We start from the raw sequence: 17,496 nt of genomic DNA on the forward strand, positions 1-17,496 counted from the left end.
AACGCAACCTTACAGTTTTGCTCCCATTGGATATGTCAAATTAATGGTACGTTTACTAATTTGTGATCAGATTAAGATGAATTGAATTGAGGAGGAATTAGAATGAGGTAGAATCAGAATCAGATTTATGTTGCAATTATTTACTAAAACTATATGGAATTAGAGTGCAAATGATGCATATTTTATATTAACTGTTTACCAATTCACATAAATCGGAATAAAAAACAGTTTGATTATTAAAATACCCTTGTACATAACATATATAAATGTTATTTAACTAATTAATAATACAATTCTTTTGTATATAAAAAAATAATACAATTATTTATCCTAAAAAGGTCTTTAATTACCATATAAGAAGCTTTTAATAATACAATTATTTTGTATATATGACACTAATACAATTATTTATCTTAAGGAAGCCTTGATTTACCATATAAAAATCCCCCACAGTATACCAATTCTATGACCAATAGGATACCGCCATGTGTAGGGTAAAGCCCTAACACTATGGTTGGCCACTCCATTATATATATCTCATATTCTATCAAATTTCAATAAGTTTTTACCCCTAAAAGTTCTAAACATTTTACTCTTCTCAGAGAAGCTAACTTAGGCCTCAGAAATTCATTGGCCTAACCCCCACATCGTGGGCGCGTGATGCTTGAATCCTTAATCAAATGTGTTGATTATTTTGCATGTGCATTTTCGTCAAGGCTAAAGATAGTAAAAATTTGCATTGAAAAATCTTGAAGAATACAATTACACACATGCCTCTCAAGTCTCAACTATTATCTCATACTCGTAAATTTAAATCCCGACAATTAAAATTACATCAAGCTTTTTAGTTGAAGAAAGCCAAACAAACATTTGGACATCTCCGTCTCCCCCCACCTACCCGCTCCCGTTTACCTACTCCCCAGTCCCCACGCGCGCGCGCACCTTTCTCCAACCCCATCTTCCGTTAAATATAACGCCGTTAGACTCGCATCACGCATTTACGTCTTCCACCCACCCGCCATCCCACAGAGCACAGACACATGACCACGCAATCCACCTAACGCCCGCGAAACCGTTCCTCTATAAAACGCCAAATGAAAAGCCTGAATAAATCAGTTCACTCTCCCACCGCAACTCTCTCTGCATTTCGCTCCGTGCACCCACCAAATTACTCACCACACCAACGCTCCCCCAAAAATGGACCTCCTCCTCCTGGAAAAGACCCTTCTGGGTCTCTTCGTCGCCGTGATCGTCGCCATCGCCATTTCAAAACTCCGCGGCAAGAAATTCAAGCTCCCGCCTGGTCCCATACCCGTACCCGTTTTCGGAAACTGGCTCCAGGTCGGCGACGACCTCAACCACCGTAATCTCACCGACCTCGCCAAGAAATTCGGCGACTGCTTCCTCCTCCGCATGGGGCAGCGCAACCTCGTCGTCGTCTCGTCGCCGGAGCTCGCCAAGGAGGTGCTCCACACCCAGGGAGTCGAATTCGGGTCGAGGACCCGAAACGTCGTATTTGATATCTTCACCGGTGAAGGCCAGGACATGGTGTTCACCGTCTACGGCGAGCACTGGCGTAAAATGCGGCGGATCATGACTGTCCCCTTCTTCACCAACAAGGTGGTCCAGCAGTACCGCCACGGATGGGAATCTGAGGCGGCGGCGGTCGTCGAGGACGTGAAAAAGCACCCTGAGGCGGCGACCAGTGGGATGGTGCTGAGGAGGCGGCTGCAGCTGATGATGTACAACAACATGTACAGAATCATGTTCGATCGGCGATTCGAAAGCGAGGAGGATCCCCTGTTCGTGAAGCTCAAGGGATTGAACGGGGAGAGGAGCCGATTGGCCCAGAGCTTCGACTACAACTACGGCGATTTTATCCCCATTTTAAGGCCCTTTTTGAGAGGGTATTTGAAGATCTGCAAGGAGGTGAAGGAGAAGAGGATTCAGCTGTTTAAGAGCTATTTCGTTGACGAGAGGAAGTAAGTTAATTCACTTTATTTATGATTTTTAATTACTTTCATTTTTGCTTTTTATTTTGAACAGTGCTATTTATACACTTTTTTCATATTCTATGTTTTTTTTAAGAACTTTAACGAAAAGTTTCTGCTACCGTTAATTTTAACGAAAAATTATATTTTTACACTAAAAAATCAATTCTGATATTATTTACTTTACTCTTTATTTTATTTTTATCGTTAAAACTCAAAATTTTCAAATCATTTTCATTAGTTTTCATACATTGTTTTTCATTTTATACACGTTTTTTCACTTTCTACACATTTTTGATTAATTTTTATCATTGAATCATCTTCAACTCATTAAATCTTTCAATGAAAATTGAGATCTGTTCGCCAAAAAAGAGTGTGTACAGGGAATCTTTTTTTTTTGATATATAGTTGGCACATATTTAGTTACAGGTCGGTCTCACATATAATAGTGAGCGTTGGCAATAGCTGGACAAGCTTGTATCTAATTAATAAGATTTAAGCCGTTGGAGTTAGTTCTGATTTGATACTGATTTGATACTGAGGTGATTCTGAAAAAAACTAGTATCAAACAAAGTTGGGAGCTTTTTTGTGTTTGGTAAATATTCAGCTTCAGTTTTTTTTCACAGTTTTAAGTGAAAAAAAGTCAAAAACAAGAAGCTGCCGAACCCAGCTTTGAAAAACCAATTTTTTTTACATCTGTTTTACATAAAAGTTTACCAAACACTATAATATTTTTTTTTTCAAAAGTATTTTTACAAAAAGTTTAACAAACACTCTATAACTTTATTTCACAATTGTTTATTTTCACGGCATAATAAAAACAGTATTTTTTAAAGTACCAAACTAGCCCTTAATATCATTAGTCGTAGTAATTCACGCTCTCAATTTGTAATTCTACTTTAACAGAGATGACAAAATGAGAATGTAACTGAAATTACCCCAAAATAAATTTATTTTGCTTTTATGTATTAAAATAACATGATTGACAAACTGATAGCGTGAATAATAATATAAAAATTAAAATTTTGAATACAATTTTTGTAGTTAAAGTAGTGGATTAATAGTTTATGCAAATGGTGAGGATGTCAACATTCTCCGAATCTCTGATAGTGCTAGCAATGATTATTTTTTTTATTTGTTTAATAAGTGACGAGTTTAAATAATTAATCATATTATAACAATATGTCGTTGCTATTTGAAATGCAACGACTAAAATGAGAGGATGAAAATCGCTAGTCTGACTCATACTTTTCTAATATTCGACCAGGAAACTTTCAAGCACACGGGCTACAACAAACGAGGGGTTGAAGTGCGCCATTGACCACATCCTCGACGCGCAGCAGAAGGGAGAAATCAACGAGGATAATGTTCTCTACATCGTCGAGAACATCAATGTTGCTGGTGAGCAAACCCTACTCTCAAAATATTAACTCTGAAATTAAAACATGGTAAATTTGTTTTTGTTGATGAGAATTATTATTGATACTTCATAAAACTTTAAATTTTGCGTAATTAGAAAGAAATATACATTTGTGAAGAGTACAATATGAGATTTTTAGAACGCAAACAACAATTCTCTTCACTCATTTACCAAGTTTAATGTTGTGAATGGTTCGTTCAGAAATACTTTTAAAATGATTGAAAATTTTTGATAAAAATATTTTTGAAACTAATTTTTAGTAAAACTTTTAAGTGTATTCTAGAAAAATATTTTGAAGTTCTTGAAGCACATATTTTGTACTTCTTTTAAAAAAACATTTAAAATACTTTTGAAATCCATAATCAGTTTCATCAAAAATATTTTCAATCATTTTAAAAGCTATTACAAACGGACATCTATTTGATGATAGGGAAAGAGATTTTCCGAATCCCTTCTTCTTAATCAATCAAATCAGGAAATTCGTACCGTTGAAAATTTCAACTACAAATAGGTGCTCACATTAAAAGTTATAATAATTTCAACCGTTTCAACAATACGAATTTTCTAATTTGATGGATTAAAAGGAAGAGATCCGAAGATGATCTCTTTCCTGAAGATAGAAACCAAATTGCAGGCTGCAGATTAGAGTAAGCTTCTGTGACGGATGTAGACGTGAATATATTAATTTGCGCGCTAACTTTTTGTTCCCCACCCTTTTGTTATATATATATATTATTTATTTATTTAGGATTTTTTATTAAATATTTTTGTTTTCGTGATGGAGTCACTAAAATATGAAACATCTTGTATGGTTTATTGACTCCCACGTATGCTATTACTTGATCTGTAGTAGAAAACCTAGAGGACCCGATGATGTTACATTACATTTTTTGCTTACGTATTATTGCAAGAGCCACAAAGTTACTATTGGAGACGTGCCCATCTTTAGTTGTCTCCTTTTCATCCAGTTGGCATACTAATGTACGTCAAATACTTACGTGTCACTAACTATATATCTTCGTGTGGGACCTGGCTTCTCTGCACAAAATAGGATCTTTGTCAGATCTTTTTTATAGGGTTCAGGAAATTCTGTAATTATGATAGTTCATCGTACAGTCAGAAATTATTTTAAATTTAAAATTTAAAATTAAATATAAATAGTATCTAACGAAAATTGATTACATAATGTACGATGAACTTTTATGATCACGAGATCCCCTGTATCCTCATAAAAAGGCTGGTTAGGATCCTTTTCCCTTGTGTATGGGTCACCAATATGTACTGGTGTTCGTGTACGTTAGCACTTCCATAGAAAGAAAAAGAGACAAAAAAAACTCATTGTAGCGTTTAAAGTTGGTATTGACAAAAATCTAGGTTGAGTGGTTGGTGAGTAGGTGAACAAGTATGTTGCTTGTGATCTAAATTTGCTAAACCACTTTGATTGGGCATCCTTTTAAACAATTTGTTGTCCTTATCCTTTTTGTAACTTGCATTTTATACACAACTCACGTATTTTTACCAATCCCTTGACATTAACATGCAAACATGACGTGATATTATTTTATCTATAATAATAAACTCGTCACTCTATCATAAAATGGAAATTGATTATATCACATGATTGTATTTCAATATCGCAATTTTTCTTTGTAATGAGTTTTGTGCAAATTCATTTAAGGTTGTTTAATTTTAGATTGCTAATGTCACATTTTTCTGTTGAACAGCTATTGAAACCACATTGTGGTCGATCGAGTGGGGAATTGCCGAGCTAGTGAACCATCCTGAAATCCAGAAGAAGTTGAGGGATGAACTTGACGCAGTCCTCGGCCGCGGAGTTCAGATCACAGAGCCCGATGTTCAGAAACTTCCCTACCTGCAAGCCGTGATCAAGGAGACTCTACGACTTCGCATGGCAATCCCACTCCTTGTTCCCCACATGAACCTCCAGGACGCCAAGCTCGGCGGGTTTGACATCCCAGCGGAGAGCAAGATTTTGGTGAATGCTTGGTGGTTGGCAAACAACCCTGCCCTGTGGAAGAAACCGGAGGAGTTTAGGCCCGAGAGGTTTTTGGAGGAGGAGTCGAAGGTGGAGGCTAACGGGAACGACTTCAGGTATCTCCCGTTTGGTGTTGGGAGGAGAAGTTGTCCCGGGATTATCCTGGCCCTGCCAATCCTAGGCATTACAATTGGACGTTTAGTCCAGAACTTCGAGCTTCTGCCTCCGCCGGGACAGTCCAAGCTCGACACCTCGGAGAAAGGTGGGCAGTTCAGCCTGCACATCCTGAAGCATTCCACCATTGTGATGAAGTCGAGGGCGTAGATTGATGCTTGGGGAGAAAGATTTTGATTATATGACATGATATGTGGGTTTTGAAAATGTAAATTTATCAAAGTTCATCCTTCTTCTTTGGTTACTTAGATTTATGAACTTGAATTAATGGATGGTTCAAGTAATAAACTTCTTTCTGTTTTTGAATAAGTCGTCATACACTAATTTTGATGAGTTCGTTTTTTGTTGAGAGTCTTACATTTGACGTTCAAAGCAATGAGCTTTACCCTAAAAAAAATAAGAAAAACTAATGAAAATAATTTGAAAACTTTGAGTTTTAACGATAAGGACAAAATAAAGGGTAAAATAAATAGTATCAGGATTGATTTTTTAGTGTAAAAAATGTGATTTTTCGTTAAAGTGAACAGTACCTGGAGCTTTTCGTTAAAGTTCCAAAAAAAAATTGTATTTACGTGTAAAATTTTGGTGGGGGAAGGGGGATGAAGTTGTAAACTATTTACTGAATTTCGACCCTTTACCTAACTAGATTTCCTTGTAAAATTCATCTCCCAATTAAAAAGGTAACTCTCCGCCACACAAGCTAAAGATGGGCAGACTACCAAGATGCCCAAGACCCATATGATCTTGATGAAGATTAAAAAGTTAGGGTTCATCAATCAGAGTCATTATTCATTCAAGAAAAAGTCAAACAAAGATCCGTCAAATTACCATTAATCTACAATTCCGTCAAATTACCAACAAAGATCCGTCATTATTCATTCAGACAAGCAGCTATTCATGTGTGCTCCAAGTGTCACACACGTGTGTTCCGACAGTTATTCCTACAATAATGCAAGCTCCAAGCCCCAGTTAACTCTTTCAAAATCGTCAAAAAATATCTAACAATATATCAAAACATTCCATTGTCTTGGCATTCCTTCAGTTAACTTTTTCAAAATTGTTGAAACCGATGCTTCTGAATCTGATTATGAAGGTATGCTCAAACAAAGGGTCTCTCCAGAGCAACCTGAACAGATTGTTCATTTGCATTTAGGAGTCTGGACTCTCGCAGAGTAACTACAGTACTATCCAAAGTTACAACCCCTGCATCTGCCCAGTCACTAGTTAGTCACAAAAAACCATCTCCTTATTCAGTCAAAAGTACTACCCATCTTATATTTATAGTAAGTACCCTGTTTCGGTCACTTCAAAAGTTCCCCTCATATTGCCAGAGCCTTTTTTTTTTTCCACCAAAAATTTATCTCCTACATCGAACTGAAGATTTTAATCGCTCTTGGTTCATCAACGTTGGTAGTATTTTTCCTCAAACTACAGAGTCAACAAGAGGAAATCATTTTCGCGACTTAGGACTATGATCTAGTGTTATTCCTCTTCACTTATAAGTTAGAGGTCTTAAGTACGATTCTCGTCAAAGGAGAATTTATACCACATTATTGCTAACCTATTATGAGGCTAACTTCATTTCTTTAGTGTAGATAATATTGATTGTTCAAAAAAAAAAAAATTCCCGTACCTTAGTGTAGATAGTATTACAACGCCAACTGGGAAGAAAAAGATGTAGTCCGCCAAATCACAGTGAAATGGTGGGATAATTTCAAGGATGACCGAATTACAGAATAAGTCGATACTGAATTCCCAGTAGCTCATACAAATTTAGAAGCCTCTACTTCTTCCATCTCAATCGATGGAAAAACAAAATCAGAACTCACAAAAATAGCAAGCCGATTAATGCTCCAAGTCAATCAAATGAGCGAAGATGAAGAAGAGATTTCCTCGTAAAATTCATCTACCAATTAAAAAGGCAATTCTCCGCCACACAAGTTTTTCTTTTGATATAAGATCGATAGATTTCATTAAGGAGTCCATAAGGAAAACAACAAAACAGTTACAGATCAGCTTCCTCAACCCAAGCACAATTAATTTCAAAAAGAAGGGCGGCGCGCGAGGCGAAGAGCAATGTCATTGGCTTGATGGCAAACATGAGTAAAAGATGGCCACAGAAGTTAAGATGGGCAGCCTACTAAGGCCATCTCTAACCGAATGGTCCAGAGGGCCAGATGGCCGAAAATAGCTCTAAAATCATCTCCAACCGAGGGCTAGGCCAGAGGGTTCTGGAATCTGGGAGGGCCCCACGGGATCGGAGAGGGCTGGAGGGCTGGCTATTTTTTTTTTAATGTTTTCCTATTGCTGTCGGTTATAACCGACAACATTAAAGAGATTCTTTTTTTAATAGTTTTACTATTAGTGTCGGTTATAACCGACACTAATAGTTTGAAATTTTTTTTAATATAACGGCTAGCTGAGTCAGCTAGCCGTTGGGTTTTTTTTTTTTTTTTTTTTTTTTTTTTATTTTTAATTTTAAACATTTCTTTCTTCTATAAATATGGTGAAGTTCTTTCAATTCTTCACTTCATTTGCAATATTTCCTTCTTCAATATTCTTCAATATTTCCTTCAATATATTTCTCAATATTTCCTTCAATATTTCCTTCAATATATTTTCCAATATTTCTTTCATCTATAATATTTGTTTCAATTTTTCAATATTTCCTTCATCTATAATATTTCTTCACTTCATTTGCAATATTTCCTTCAATATTTCCTTCATCTATAATATTTCCTTCAAATTTAATTTGTAGTTTTTAAATTTAATTTGTAGTGTTTAAATATAAGTTGTTGTTTTTAAATTTAAGTTGTTGTAGTTTATAAATTTAAATAATAAATTATGTTTGGCCCTATGACCCTCGGTTGGAGACGGTTTTTTGTGACAGGGCTAAAACGAGCCCTTTGGCCCTCTGGCCCTCGATTGGAGACGGAGGCAAATATGACCCTGTACTGTTCATTAAAATATTAATATCTTGAGGAATCTTGGAGGGCCAGATGGCTCAAACGAGCCCTCTGGCCAGCCCTCGGTTAGAGATGACCTAAGATGCCTAAGACCCATATGATCTTGCCGAAGATTAAAAAAAAGAAAAAGTACTCTTATCATATGTTTATACAAAAGAGGATCTAGTCCAAATCTTTCCCATCAAAGGCCCAGAATCAAGTAATCTGTACTATTGAAATTTGATTCAACGGTTACAATTACTATAACTTTAGAGGGGCTTTCTATTTGTAATCATTTGATCAAATTTCAACGGCCTAAATCGCTTGATCCTGGGCCTTTCATAGGAGAGATCCAGACCGGATCCTCTTCCTGTTTATATATCACTAGTACTATCTCTCAAATAAAATGAGATCCACATTTATTGGTGGTTTATCTTTATTAGAGATACGGTACAAATAATAGTATAAATATGTGATAAGTATAACATCACTCTTAAAAAAATTAGGAACAATCATTCACAGTCACTATTCATCCAAGGCAAAAGTCAAACAGTAATCGAACAAAACCATTCATCGTCACGGCTGTCGTATGCTAAAGAAAAAGTTAATTATTCAGACAAGCCGCTATTCATTCATGTAAGTCATCCACTCGTGTTTCATGCAATAATGCAAGCGACAAGCCGCAGTCTATAAATTCCAAATCATATTTTCTAGTGGATCACTCTACAAACTCAGTGGTACAATCTGGACTCTAACCCACCTGACGTCCCCGAAACACAAAACCACCAATAAACCACTTCACTCTTACTCACCACACCAACACACGCACAAAAATGGACCTCTTCCTCCTGGAAAATACCCTTCTGGGTCTCTTCGTCGCGGTGATCGTCGCCATTGCCATTTCAAAACTCCGCGGCAAGAAATTCAAGCTCCCGCCGGGTCCCATGCCCGTACCTGTTTTCGGAAACTGGCTCCAGGTCGGCGACGACCTCAACCACCGTAATCTCTCCGACCTCGCCAGGAAATTCGGCGACTGCTTCCTCCTCCGAATGGGACAGCGCAACCTCGTCGTCGTCTCCTCGACGGAGCTCGCCAAGGAGGTGCTCCACACCCAGGGAGTCGAATTTGGGTCGAGGACCAGAAACGTCGTCGTTGATATTTTCACCGGTAAAGGCCAGGACATGGTGTTCACCGTCTACGGCGAGCACTGGCGGAAAATGAGGCGGATCATGACCGTTCCTTTCTTCACCAACAAGGTCGTCCAGCAGTACCGCCACGGATGGGAATCGGACGCGGCGGCGGTCGTCGAGGACGTGAAAAAGCACCCTGAGGCGGCGACCAGTGGGATGGTGCTGCGGAAGCGGCTGCAGCTGATGATGTACAACAACGTATACAAAATCATGTTCGATCGGCGATTCGAGAGCGAGGAGGATCCCCTGTTCGTGAAGCTCAAGCGATCGAACGGGGACAGGAGCCAATTGGCGCAGAGCTTCGATTACAACTACGGCGATTTTATCCCGATTTTAAGGCCCTTTTTGAGAGGGTATTTGAAGATCTGCAAGGAAGTGACGGAGAAGAGGATGCTGCTGTTTAAGGACCATTTCATTGACGAGAGGAAGTAAGTTAATTCATTTTATTTATGAGTTGCCTTACTTTTATTATTTCGGTTTATTTTGGCTTTTTAGGTAAAATAATAGGGGAATTGTTATTAGCATTAAAAAAATCTCATTACACACATTCTAAACTTTTTATATTAGGAAATAAAATACATTTGTGAGAAATGTATAATGAGATTTTTGAAGTGCCAATAACACTTCATAATAATAGTTCATGAGATTATCACAATTTCTCATTTTGGTTTATGAGTTTTGAGCGATCCTTTGTGATCATTTTAGTTTTTTTTCTTTTGTGGAAAATTTGTATTAAATAAGAATAAAATGATAAAAATATTCTCAAATTTTGTCAAATTATTTTGGCTCATTGTTTATTAAAATTGAAAGCCTTATTGTCATTATTTAACATAAATTTTTACGAAATAACCCAAATAAGTTATGGTATACGAACTCAGAGATTACTCTATCAATTTCAAATCTCAGTGATCTAAGTAAGGGGTTATGTCAATTTTACAGACTATTTTAGCTAATAAATCTTTATTTAATTTTTTTTAAATTATATTTTATTTAACGAAGGAATTTAATCATCACAATTAGTGCTCTTAAATATGATCTAAAAGATGATCTCTCTAGTATCATCTGTGTCGTCACAATATGTGATCTTAAATATGATCTAAAGGACAATCTTTCTAGCATCATCAACGTTAGTAGCATGACAATTACTAACATTTATCATTGGCTGTGATTGCAATTTGATATGCGACAACTAAAAAGTGTGAAAATCGCTAGTCTGACTCAACTTTTATAATTTTCGAGCAGGAAACATACAAGCACACAGGCTACAACAGATGAAGGGCTGAAGTGCGCCATTGACCACATCCTCGAAGCCAAGCAGAAGGGAGAAATCAACGAGGACAATATTTACCACATCGTGGACAACGTCAATGCCGCTGGTGAGTAGACCCCACTCTTTTAAGATTAAATCTGATAAGGGTTTTTTCATATATGGTTCTTGAAATTGACTATCACCTTCAAGATAGTTTTTGAAATTGAAAATCAATTAATATTATTCTTTAAAATAGGTGTCGCAAATCAATATTGTTCATAGTTATATTAAAAACTTTGTTAAATGTTGATGTGACACATAAATAGGCCCCATAAGTATTTTTTTCCTCACAAATGATCATTGAAATTGACCAACGACGTCAAAATAGTCCATAAAATTAAAAATTGATCAATATAGTTCCGAAAGACTACATTGATTTGAGACACTTACTTGTGGAACTACATTGATTGATTTTTAATTTTAGGGACCATCTTGATAGTAAGAATCAATTTTAAGAACTATTTGTGATAAAAATTCATCTGATAATTAAACATGTTAATCTATTTTTACTGACTTCCCATCTTCGGTTTTGATTTATATGACGATCGAAATGGTAATTTGATTTCATTAGGTATTTTTATATTTTTTTTAGTGCAGATAATATTTATTAAAAAAAAATTATAATTTTTGTGTAAAATTGAAAAAACGTATTAATTTTTTTATTATTTCCCAAATTGCAGGCCTGCGAATTAGATAGCTTCTGGGACGCGTGATTTCCAATTTTACCCTTCGATTGCTTTTAATGTCCTCAAAATCGAAAATTACACTAAAAAGATGAGTATAGATAAATTAAAGATGTAGAAAGAGTGCACATTTTTTAAGTGTGCTAAAAACAGCTCTCATTTGTAAACCAACCTTTTCTTCCCTGGCTTTTGTTTTATTTTTTATATTTGTTTTTTAAATATATTTTTAACATATGAAAAATACTAAATTACTTGATTGTTCATCCTTTTAGACAATTCGTTGTCCTTATCCTTTGGTAATTTGCATTTTATATACGACAAAGTTCTTTATACCAACCCCATGACATCAACATGCAAACATGACTTGGTATTATATTATTTCTAACTGTAAATCCGCGATTAATATTATAAGATGTGATATTCACACATCTCTTTTTATTTTTTTCATACTTTTTAAGTTTTCGACCGTCAGATTGGATAAATTGAAGAAGATCAACGAACAGAAATTAAAAAGGGTTTGTAAAAAGTAAAAAAGAGTGTGTAGATCGCACACCCCATATCATAAAATGTAAATTAATCATATTACATGATTGTATTTCAACATCATAATTTATCTTGTGATGAGCTTTGTTAAAATTCAATCAAGGTTGTTTAATTTTAGGCTGCTAATGTCACATTTCTTTGTTGAGCAGCTATTGAAACCACCATGTGGTCGATGGAGTGGGGAATCGCTGAGCTCGTGAACCACCCCGAAATCCAAAAGAAGTTGAGGGAAGAACTCGATGCAGTCCTCGGCCGCGGAGTTCAGATCACAGAGCCCGACATTCAAAAACTTCCCTACCTGCAAGCCGTGATCAAGGAGACTCTCCGACTGCGCATGGCAATCCCACTCCTTGTTCCCCACATGAACCTCCAGGACGCCAAGCTCGGCGGGTTTGACATCCCGGCGGAGAGCAAGATTTTGGTGAATGCTTGGTGGTTGGCAAACAACCCTGCCTTGTGGAAGAAACCGAAGGAGTTTAGGCCCGAGAGGTTTTTGGAGGAGGAGTCGAAGGTGGAGACTAACGGGAACGACTTCAGGTATCTCCCGTTTGGTGTTGGGAGGAGAAGCTGTCCCGGGATTATCCTGGCCCTGCCAATCCTGGGCATTACAATTGGACGTTTAGTCCAGAACTTCGAGCTTCTGCCTCCGCCGGGACAGTCCAAGATCGACACCTCGGAGAAACGTGGGCAGTTCAGCCTGCACCTCCTGAAGCACTCCACCATTGTGATGAAGCCAAGGGCGTAGATTTCTGAACTCTTTTTTCTTCTCCTTTGGTTATTTAGATATATGAACTTAGAATTAAGGGATGGTTTGATAAGTCAAGTGATAAGTCCATATCAGATCAGTTTGTATTTTGCCGTTTCCGCGCTTCTCCACCACTATAGTTCGACTTCATTTCGATCTCTCCAGCAGACAACCGCTGGCTACTCTTAGTTGATTACGTTTGTGTACATTTTAAAGTATTTTGTAATTAGAGATAACTCTCGTCTGTAACAATCTGATCACTTGCAACTGTTGGAACAATATTAGAAAACATGAAAATAATACAATAATTCTAATCACAATAATCATAAGGAAAATCATAACATCAATAGTATACAAGATTAATATATACAACTAGAGATAAAGTTAGAAAAAATGACAACTTGGAGATTGAGGCTTGCATAAATGCAATGTCCTGAAGACAGAATTTTGCCCCTACTCTTGTGCTTGTAGTTCGGTAGGCATTCGTCTCCCAAGATTCAACAATTTATAATTTCAAGTCAAAGCACTTCAATTTTCGGACTCTGGTGAACTTTATATATTTCATACTCTCAAGACACGACTCGGAATATATTTAATAATGAGCTTGGGGATTAAACTTTACACTTTATTAATTAGATGGGTGGGATGGTTGAGTTTATATAGAATTCAAGCCACCTTTTTTGAAACATTGTGATTGTTGCCTAAAGTTACAACGAACAAATGCAACTCATGAGTTTGAATTCAACTATAATACTTGACTCTTATTTTTAATTCACACAAAAATTAAATATTATAAAATAATATTATAATATATAATTTCTAACAACAACTCTATATAATCATCGTGAAGCGTCACTCGTAATTATTGAGTTGAGTTTATACATGCATTCATTCAGTGGCGAAGCCAGGATTTCTCGGGAGGAGGGGCGAACTTAAAAGAGTGAAAGGTTAAAGAAAAATGACAACAACTAAATCTTTTTATATAGTAATGTCTTCCAACTCAGTAGCCTCACTTTGTTGTGAACTACTCGGAATATTTTAAGGAGAAGGACTGCCCAAAATGTTTGAAGAAGGATTTAAGCATTGTTTCTTATAGTATCGTTCCATTACGTAACTGTAAAATGGAAAGAAAAAAAAAATCTTAGACTCTTAATCCTAGAGTACACTATACTAATATGCATAATAACTAATCCAACCAACAATTCAACCAATCCAACCAATTGCATAAGCTCCAAATAATTACCCCTAATATGCATAATAACTAATCCAAACAACAATTCAATTAATCAATACTAATAACTCAATAAGCATACAAATTATTCCATAAATAAAAATTCAATTCAACTAAGCATATGTGATAAGTGTAGTATCACTCTTACATAATTAAGATCAATCATTCACGGTTGCTATTCATCCTAGACAAAAATCCAACAATAATCATACCATTCATCTGTAGTGTCATATGCAAAAGAGAAAATTAATTATTTAGACAAGCCGCCATTCATGCTACAAAAGTCATACACCCAGGTTCCAACAATTCTTAGAATAATGCAAGCTATAAGTTCAATCTATAAATTTCAACTCATATTTATCTTCGTATCATTTAGGGTTTTTATCACAAATGTTTTCTGAAATTGACCCACCTATCAAGATGATATTTGAAATTGAAAATCAATCAATGTAGTCTATGAAAATGGGTGTCGCTGATCAATGTAGTCATTCCATCACAAATCTGTCAAAATTTCTGTTATATGTTGATGACACATAACTATCCCATAAGTCTAACTAAATGGGTTCGGAAGGGGTTATTATTGGCGATTCAGAGGGGTTATCATGATATCATTATTGAGAGTGATGCCCTCCAAATTGTCTCGGCATTACGCAGTGGTCTTCCCAATGGTTCCTTGATCGGTAACACTGTGGAAGATTCCAAGGCGTTGTTGTCTACAATCACTGGAGCTACTGCTACCCATACCCGTCACCAGAATAACGAAGCTTCTCACCGCATAGCTAGATATGCTCTTTCTAGCTTGGCCAACTGTTTGTGGTTTGAGGAACTTCCAGACATTATCTCTGATATTCTTATATCTGATTGTAATGTCTGAATTTTAGCTTCTTTTTTAGGCTGTAGCCTTAGGTACTTTTAGGGTGCGTTTGTTGCGCCGGACTGTCTCGGACTGGACTAGCTGCCGGGACTAAGCTGGACTGGCTTAGACTGGACTAAGCTGGACTAACTTAGTGAAGCGTTTGGTGCAGTCTCGGACTAAGAAGCAGGATAAGAAAAACAGTACTGTTCACCAGATTTGTGTTTGCTTAGACTAGGACTACAAATTTTTGCCATTGTGTAATAGAGTAATGCTACAAATCTCATGATATGGGTTAATTGGAGCATATTTTTGCCATGTATATTATGAATCTTAAAAAAAATTGACAATTGTTTTGTTTCTATTACCTGCTAATAGAATTGGGTTTAATTTGCAAATGTAGCTTGATTTAAACTCTATCACCCAACAGAAGAAATATTTTGCCTTAACTGAATTGCTAGCTCTCAGTGGGTTTGAGTGGAATGAAGAGAAAATGATGTTGGCTTGTGAGAAAAGTGCGTATGACGAGGCTACGAAGGTTTGCGTATATCTGATTGTATTTTTTGTTTTATCTGATTGTGTTTTGTTTTTAGAATCTCAGTTCCTTGATTAATTACACTGAGTTCAAAATCTCAGAGTTAATATCATCATCTTCTTAATTACGAATCAGGATAATGCACTAACAACATACATAGAAAAAGAAAAACCTCCATGGGAGGTAATTCCAAGTTCTTTACTGACACCATCACCATACACTCAGAAACCACTTGAAGCTAGATATTAGAAGGATTACAGTGCACATAAACAAAAACTGAGACTTGTATGAAAGACATAGCTTTTTAAATACCAGCTCTTTCATACTGTAAAGAAAAAAGAGTTATGACAAACTTATAGATGATCTGTTGATCTGCCAGCTTGTGTGGCAACATAAAAGAGTATATATATATATATATGTATATCTTTTCGGAAAGGTTCACCCATCATCCCTCTGAAAAAAGGAAAAACTTAACATTGTTTTTTTGTTTTTCATAGCTAGCACACGTCAAAACATCCTGCCCTGTCCATTATTAATTGTTCTGCCTCTTGTCCTTTCTTCAAAGATCGATTTTTCACTTCTTCCTCTTTACGCTGCCCTCTTCATCTTGTAATAGACCAAGAATTAATATATTGTATTACACGCCTTGTGTTTTGTGTTTTTTTTTTGTAGGGTAAAAAGGATGCAAGTGGATTGTACGATAAGCCTTTTCCGCACTACCACAGTTTGGGAGAGATTTATGCAAAAGATCGTGCTATGGGTGCAAATGCTGGTAACGCTGATGACGATGAAGAAGAAGTTAGACTTGAAGATGCCAATGTCAATCAACATGAAGGTGAGGATGAAAGTGGAAATGACTTTGATACTTCTTTCTCAGTACCAAATACCCAACAACAAAGGAATGCAGAAAGTAACACATCAAACATTAGTCGCAAAAGGACAAGAGTAGCGGATGAAATGGCCAAGCAATTCTCTATTATGGCTAAAGCTATAGCCGATGTGGGACCTAAGATTGATGGTCTAGTTCATGCACTGTCAACCGATATAAATCTGACCGAAATGCAACAAAAACTTGACAGTGAGTTGACCAAAATGGAGTTTTTGTCTCCCATGGATTTATTTAAAGTCACTAACTTCTTGGCCAAAGAACATGACCTTTTGAGGGTGTTTTTCAACATGTCTGATGAAAGGAAGAGTGCATATGTGACTACTTTGTTGCAGACTTGGATGCATAACGACATCTAAGTGATGGTCCAAATAATGTGAATGCTAGTTTTTTGCTATGACGTGCTTACTGCCATAATGACATATCAGGGAAAATTGTGAATGTTTTGTAAATCTAATGACTTATTAGATGACACCATAATGGTGAAGAACTACTTTTTGTTGATATTATGATGTTTAGGCAGGTTAAGAATATTTTGTTGACAATCTGATGTGTAGGCAGGTTATGAATATTTGATAATATGATGCATACGCAGGGTATGACAAGTTTGCTTAGGTTGGTTATGGTGGTTAGATAGATGTACTTTAATGTAAAATATTAACTTTAATGAAGTTATTTCCTACTCTTTGTTTGTTACTAATATTTTTTTCTTCATTTATTTACTATTATACAAAATCCACCTCTTGAAGATCACTTTAGTTCAAGGGGAATCAAGTTTTTTGATTTGAAATGGTAAAACAAAATTTCTTCTACTCCTTGACATTATGTAGCAAAATATATTCTTGAAGAGTTAAGACTGAAAATGCTCCTAATAATTTCTTTCCATGTCCTTCTTGCTCATTAAGCATAATTCTATGCTCATTCACATTATGCACAACCAGTGGCGGAGCCAGGAATCTTACCACAAGGGGTCGTAGTGTAAAAGTCCAGAAAAA

General features: G+C 36.3%; 3 protein-coding genes across 3 annotated transcripts; all 3 read left to right on the forward strand.

Moving 5' to 3' along the window:
• Positions 1-724: 724 nt before the first annotated feature.
• On the forward strand, positions 725-5,890 carry LOC103418731 (trans-cinnamate 4-monooxygenase). Its single transcript, XM_029099060.2, has 3 exons — positions 725-1,982; positions 3,259-3,392; positions 5,136-5,890. Exons 1-3 carry the CDS (start codon positions 1,198-1,200, stop codon positions 5,729-5,731), a joined length of 1,515 nt encoding a protein of 504 aa, XP_028954893.2. The 5' UTR covers positions 725-1,197; the 3' UTR covers positions 5,732-5,890.
• Positions 5,891-9,251: 3,361 nt separating this feature from the next.
• On the forward strand, positions 9,252-13,248 carry LOC103427139 (trans-cinnamate 4-monooxygenase-like). Its single transcript, XM_029099564.2, has 3 exons — positions 9,252-10,144; positions 10,959-11,092; positions 12,401-13,248. Exons 1-3 carry the CDS (start codon positions 9,360-9,362, stop codon positions 12,994-12,996), a joined length of 1,515 nt encoding a protein of 504 aa, XP_028955397.2. The 5' UTR covers positions 9,252-9,359; the 3' UTR covers positions 12,997-13,248.
• Positions 13,249-15,407: 2,159 nt separating this feature from the next.
• Positions 15,408-16,991, forward strand: LOC114826720 (uncharacterized). Its single transcript, XM_070818559.1, has 2 exons — positions 15,408-15,618; positions 16,288-16,991. Exons 1-2 carry the CDS (start codon positions 15,574-15,576, stop codon positions 16,858-16,860), a joined length of 618 nt encoding a protein of 205 aa, XP_070674660.1. The 5' UTR covers positions 15,408-15,573; the 3' UTR covers positions 16,861-16,991.
• The last annotated feature ends 505 nt before the right edge of the window (positions 16,992-17,496 follow it).

The sequence above is a fragment of the Malus domestica genome, chromosome 03 (assembly GCF_042453785.1).
Source record: "Malus domestica chromosome 03, GDT2T_hap1".
Lineage (NCBI taxonomy): Eukaryota > Viridiplantae > Streptophyta > Magnoliopsida > Rosales > Rosaceae > Malus > Malus domestica.